At 24.8% G+C, this 6,953-nt stretch overlaps 3 protein-coding genes across 3 annotated transcripts; 2 read left to right on the forward strand and 1 right to left on the reverse strand.

The window, feature by feature from the left end:
• Nucleotides 1–185: 185 nt before the first annotated feature.
• DDB_G0291696 (hypothetical protein) lies at nt 186–1,520 on the forward strand (the record flags this gene model as incomplete). Its single annotated transcript, XM_630004.1, has 1 exon — nt 186–1,520. One exon carries the CDS (start codon nt 186–188, stop codon nt 1,518–1,520), a length of 1,335 nt encoding a protein of 444 aa, XP_635096.1.
• Nucleotides 1,521–2,573: 1,053 nt separating this feature from the next.
• DDB_G0291694 (hypothetical protein) lies at nt 2,574–5,126 on the reverse strand (the record flags this gene model as incomplete). The annotated part of the gene is made up of 1 exon (XM_630005.1): nt 2,574–5,126. The coding sequence occupies one exon, from the start codon at nt 5,124–5,126 to the stop codon at nt 2,574–2,576; it is 2,553 nt and encodes an 850-aa protein (XP_635097.1).
• Nucleotides 5,127–5,975: 849 nt separating this feature from the next.
• DDB_G0291698 (hypothetical protein) lies at nt 5,976–6,953 on the forward strand (the record flags this gene model as incomplete). The annotated part of the gene is made up of 3 exons (XM_630006.1): nt 5,976–5,996; nt 6,179–6,494; nt 6,575–6,953. Coding segments are annotated over 3 exons (716 nt in total), but the record flags the coding sequence as incomplete, so codon positions are not given.

Below are 6,953 nucleotides of genomic sequence, written 5' to 3' on the forward strand. Positions count from 1 at the left end.
TTGAAAAAAACAATCACCCACAACAATTTTTTTTTTTGAATATTTCATTTTTCAAATAAAAAAGCCTTTTAAAAAAAAAAAAAAAAAAAAAAAAAAAAAAAAAAAACCTGGGAACCAAGTTAATTAGAAAATTTCCAGATTTTTAACTTTTTAAAGAAAAATAAAAAAGATAGAAAGAAAATAAAATGAAAATCACAAACAACACCACAAATATTAAGCAACACAAATGCCTACAAAAAATAAGCGAAATTGTGGATAAAACTCAATTAAAAAAAAAACAATTCAAATACGTCATAAACATCAATCACGAACCAGACGATAAAATAAAAAAAGATTTAGAAAAAAGTTTGGACAAAAAAGATGTTTTAATCAAAAGTAATAATACATTCAAAATTCTCACAGACAGTATTAGTACAGTAATCTATTTTGTAAATATGTTTGATGCAGAATTAAAAGGACAATTTATAACCACTATAAGACCAAAAAATATGTATACAGATTTTGATTGGTATAAATCACTCACAGAAATAGAATGGGTAATAGAAAATGAAGGATGTAAACTAATTAAATCAGAAATTAAAGGCGAAACTCTAATTATCAAAACAGTGAAAAGAGTCGTAGAAGAATTTGACACTATCATTGAACTAGACAATCTAACATTAATTGGACACTCCAACAAAGGATGGAGAGATCAAACCTCATTACCAGAAAATCAAGAAGAAAACAAAAATAAAAAACAATCAGATGAACAACAACCACAATCTACATCAGAACAAATACCAAAACAAGGAAAAAGAACAATCATTATCCCACCAATCACATCCTCATCTAATGATAAAACATTTATGGCCCTAGATGATACAGCTCAAAAGGTAATAGAAGCATCACTAGAAAACGTAGATGAACTAACAAGAATAGAGAATGAGATCAATACACAATCGATAAACAATCAAGAAATTAAAACAAAATCAGAAAAACCTATCGAACCACCATCTCCATACAATACACCAATAAAACAACACGGCGAAACAAAGGGACTAACAACGGAAGAAAAACTTAGAGAGGCAAATGATATCTTCGACTTCACCAGCCCAAACACTGATGCAATAAGAAAAATAGAATTCCCACTTTCAATCCCTTCAAATCAATGGTTCTTCTCCTCTCCAATAAAACATATCATGAGTTTCAGCCCAACCTATGGTACACCATCGAAAATTATCGATTCACCAAGTAAATTGTTAAACACACCAAAAAAGAAACAACAAGACAAAACAAACAAGACCAACAAAACACCAGTCAAACCAAAATTGGGTGAATATGGACAAAAAAGCATAAAAACAAAAATGGATGAAGATATAGACAACTTCAACAAGGAAATTCTAAAACAAATCAATAAATCAAAAAACCCCACAAACACACAAGACCAACAACACAATGAACAAAGTAAAGATCAGTTAGAAGACAAAATAAACCAGAAACTTCAAAAGGTAGATAAAAATCTACCCCAAATAAAACTATAAAGAAAAACACAATAAGAATAGGTGTTTGGAACGTCCAAGGATCCAACACCATCCAATCTGCCAGCATAATAAACACCGTTTTAGACAACAACAAGCTGGACGCAGCACTTCTAACTGAAACAAATATAAAAACAAATAAAATTTACTCAATAAATCAACAATATAAAAACAAAATAACACACCACGCACCAATTGATAAAACAGGACAAGGGGTGTCACAAATCATCATCAACACCCGCAATAGAACTTCCTAAACATCTCAAAAAATACAATAATTCACTCAGTACTTTCTATAAATAAAAAAAAAAAAAAAAAAAAAAAAAAAAAAAAAAAAAAAAAAAAAAAAAAAAAAACCCCAGTTTATTCAGAAAAATTAAAAAAGATAGAAAGAAAATAAAATGAAAATCACAAACAACACCACAAATATTAAGCAACACAAATGCCTACAAAAAATAAGCGAAATTGTGGATAAAACTCAATTAAAAAAAAAACAATTCAAATACGTCATAAACATCAATCACGAACCAGACGATAAAATAAAAAAAGATTTAGAAAAAAGTTTGGACAAAAAAGATGTTTTAATCAAAAAGACCCTGTAAAAAAAAAAAAAAAATAAAATGAGATCTAGCATCTCAAGGAGAAGCAAATAATAATTGCGTTATCCAATTCAAAAAAAAAAAAAAAAAAAAAAAAAAAAAAACCTTGAACCAAAAAAAAAAAAAAAAAAAAAGTAAACTAACCCCTCTTTTAGAGACCCTGTAAAAAACTACAAATAAAATGAGATCTAGCATCTCAAGGAGAAGCAACTAATAATTGCGTTATCCAATTCAAAAAAAGGACTTATTATTAATCCCCATTAAAAAAAGACTTTTAATATGAATAAATATTAAAAAAAAAATGAAAATGATTGGAAATAAGTTTATTATATATTTATTTAAAGAAACAACTATAAAAAATGTTTAATCAGCTTTTTTTTTAAAATCAGTTTATTTGAAATTTATCAAATAAAAAAATAAAAACTGGAAATTATTGGAAATTAAGTTTTATTTTAATTTAATCATTCATTTGTTGAGTTGAGGGTGATTGTTTAAGTTTACTTGAGGTATGAATCAATTTTTTAAAAATAAAAAGTGCACAAGGTTTACTGACCCAATAACCAATATGTGAATAAATAGAGGCGATATAGTTAGCACCTGGCAATCCACTTGTCCAAGTAGAACCACTATCATCAATATTGAAATCGAATCTTTGATCTTCTTTATCAAATCCAATATCAGGTTCATTTGATATTGATAACATAAAACTTTCTTTAATCATTTGTTTAATTATATTTGCTGTTGTTGTTGTTGTTGTTGTTGTTGATGATGTTGGTGATGATGATAATGGTGGTTGATTAGTAGTATAAGGATTATTATTGTTATTATTATTATTATTATTATTATTACTATTATTCTTATTATTAGATTGAGGTAATGGTAAAAATGAATCATTTCTTTTGTGTTTACCATTGGACATTGATTTATGTACATTTGAAAGTGTATTTAATAATTTATATTTTAAGGATTCATCTGCTTTATAATCCATTTCATCACTAAATAAACTTGGTGAATCTGGTTCCAATGGATGGACTTTGAATGACTTTCTCTTTACTTCTTTAGTTTCTGAACCATTATCATCACTACCACTACTACTATCGATATCAATGGTTTCACTATCCTCTTTATCATTGGGGCCATTGTTGTTGTTGTTGTTGTTGTTTGAAGGCTTTTCTTGTGTAGTTGTAGTAGTTGTAGTTGTAGTTTTTTTTTCTTCTTTATTTTTTGAAGCAAATAAAGAAGATGTTGTAGTTGTAGTATTAGTAGTTGTACTACTAGAACCACTTGTTGTTGTTGCTGGTTGTTGTTGTTCATTATTATTTTTTATACTATTAGTTGGTGATGTTGATACAGTAGTTGTTGATGAAGATTTAAAGAATAAACCTGATAACTTTTGTTTTAAAGGTTTTTTTTCAACTTCAACTTCAATCATACAAGGATCATATTCTAAATATTTCGTATTAAAGAATGGTTCAATTCTATAGGCAACAGCATCGGTTGGTGAGAAAATATTGAACCAATTCGAACAGGATGGTAAAATCTTTGACAATTTTAAACTACCCAATGGTGTATTTTGAATTGTTAAAAACATACCCAAAGGAGAACCAAAAGCAAAAACATTCTCAACACTAAACTCTATTAAACCTTTTGAGAGGATATCCCAAGTGATAACGGTACCTAATGAATGAGCGAAAATTGAAACGGAACCATTAAAAGTTGGATTAGATTCTTTAAACTTTAAAAAACCATCATTTATTTGCTGTGAAACTTCATTTAGAATCTCTTGATGATACAATGGTGACATGTACAATAGAACGTCCAATAGTGTTTCGTTAATGAAATCTCTAATCTTCTTTACACCAACTGGTGATATTTTCTCGAGGTTATCAGTGAAATCGTCATTTCTCAACTTTGAATGCCATTCAACAATTTGAAAATCAACATTTAATTTCTTTGTTGAATCCTTTTGAAAATGTTCACAGTTTTTCTTTAATAGACAAACGTTTTGTTCCAATGTTTGAACTCTATTCTCTGAAACTTGACTACCAATACCATGAATAATAAATACTAAATGATCAAACTCTGGTCTCACCTTTAATTCCATCTCTTTCTTTTCTTTCTCTAATTTCATCTCTTCAATTAAATATTGTTCCTTTAAAACTGGATCAATATCATATGGATTATTATTTTCATTTAAACTATTTGAAAGATTTGGATCTAATTCTAATGTTTTCATTGCTGCTGTTGTCATACCTCCAATTGATTGTTGTAAATAATTTTCATTATCGTTTAAATTATTATTATTATTATTTTTATTTGGTATAGATATTGGTGAAGATTGTGTTGGTGAAAATGATATTGGAATTGGTGGTGATCCAAATTTAGTTTTATTATTATTATTATTATTATTATTGTTGTTGTTGTTGTTGTTGTTGTTGTTGTTGTTGTTGTTGTTGTTGTTGTTGTTGTTGTTGTTGTTGTTGTTGTTGTTGTTGTTGTTGTTGTTGTTGTTGTTGTTGTTGTTGGTATTATTTGAAGATTCGAATGATAATTTTTGAATTGGTGTATTAATTCCAATTGGTGGTGAAGTGTTTGAATTTGAAAGACTACTACCATTAAGATATTCATCGTCATCACTATCCAATATTATTGGTTCATTCATTGAATTACCTGAAGATGATAATAAACTACCACTACTATTTGTATTATTTATTCCTCCTCTATTGATAAAATCATTATTAATATTATAACTATAAGTATAGTCAAAACTAAATTCTTCGTTGTCACCATTATCATTATATAATTCTAATTTCTTTGATGAACTAAATTCTTTAAGTTCAAATTCATTTGGATTGTTATTACTATTATTATCATTATTATTATTATTAATAATATCATTATTATTATTATTACTAGTATCATTTGATTCTTCAATCTTTCTCTTTAATTTACTATTATCATTATTGGGTTCATTATTTTCATTACCACCATTTTTATTGGCCTCTATCATTATATATATATATATATATTTATTATTATTTTTTTGGATGTGATTTTATTTATTTGTGTGAATATTAAAAATTTGGAATTAATACAATGGAAAAAAAAAAAAAAATTTTAAACAAAATAAATATTTAAAAAAATGAGAAAAGGTATAATTTAATTAATATTAAAATAAATAATAAAAAAAAAAAAAAAAGGATTATTATAATGAGAAAAATTTGTATAAATTATTAAATTATTATTATAAATGGGGTTCACTTTTTTGGTTAATTTTTAATTTTTAATTTTTAATTTTAATTATTTTTAATTTTGGTTTTAATTTTTTTTTTTAATTTTTTTTAATTTTTTTTAATTTTTTTTATTTTTATTTTTATTTTTATTTTTATTTTTATTTTTATTTTTATTTTTATTTTTATTTTTTTTATTCAACTAATTAATTTAATTTAATTTAATTTAGTTTTTTTTTTTTTTTTTTTTTGTTTTATTTTTTTTTTTTTTTTTTTATTAGGAAATGATTTAACAATTTAAAAGGAACATGTAATGCAAATAAAAAATAAAAACTAAAATATTTACCCTATTCATATATGAATTGATTCAACTCGTTAACCCATTACACTATTTTGTGGATTTTTTATTTATTCGAGTTAAAAAAAAATTCTTAAAAAAAAATTTTTTTAAGAATTTTTTTTTTTTTTTTTTTTTTTTTTTTAATTTTTAATTTTGTTTTTTTTTTTTTATTGCTTACGTAATAAACACAAAAAAAATACATACTATCCTTTTTTTTTTTTTTTTCTTTTTTTTTTTTTTTTTTCTTTTGTTAAACCTTAATTTATATATTAAAGATTGTTTTTTTAGAATGGCTGATGATGGTGAATTGGTATGCAAAAATTACTCTCACAATTCTTTATTTTAAACCCTTTTTTTTCCAACAAATATTTTTTTATAAACTATTAACTTTCAACTTTTTTTAAACAAACAAATAAATAAACAAATAAATATAAATATAAATAAACAAATAAAATTTATAATAAAATTTAAAATAAATATAAATATATATAGCCATTTAGTTATGTAGAAGAGAATACACCAGATGGATTAGAATGTGTAATTTGTTATTGCCCATTAATTGATCCAGTTGAACATATAACACAAAATTCAACATGTAATTCATCATTTTGTAAACAATGTGTTTGCACATTGAAATCTTGTCCCATTTGCAGATTAGAAGTTTCAAATTGGACAAGGGTACAACTTACACCTTCAACACTTCGTTTTATATTTAGACCACTATCAGATATTAAAGTAACATGTAATGTTTGTAAAAAAGAAACAACAAGAAAAGAAATTAAATCTCATGTTGAATCTTGTGGTATTAGTATGTATTATTCAATTATTTTTTTTTGTTAATTTATTAAATATTTAATATTAATAATTATATTATATCATATGACACAGAGTTACCAGAAGGACTATACCCAGAATTAGAAGTAAATAAACAACCACAACTTCAACAACAACAACAACAACAATCATCAAATACTCTTTCAAACTTTTTTGGAGGAATTTCTGAAAAATTAAAATTCAAAACAAATGATCAAAATAATAATACTAATAATAATAATAATAATAATAATAATAATAATAATAATAATAATAATAATAATAGAAGTCCAATAGATGATAGAAGGAATACTCCATTACCACCACCACAACAACAACCAATTACACCAAACCAACAACAACAACCACAAATACAACAGCATCAACAAATACAGCCACCTCAACAACAGCAACCAATATATAACCCTTATCCACCATATCCATATTATCAAAC

This window comes from Dictyostelium discoideum (genome assembly GCF_000004695.1).
Source record: "Dictyostelium discoideum AX4 chromosome 6 chromosome, whole genome shotgun sequence".
Taxonomy (NCBI): Eukaryota; Evosea; class Eumycetozoa; order Dictyosteliales; family Dictyosteliaceae; genus Dictyostelium; species Dictyostelium discoideum.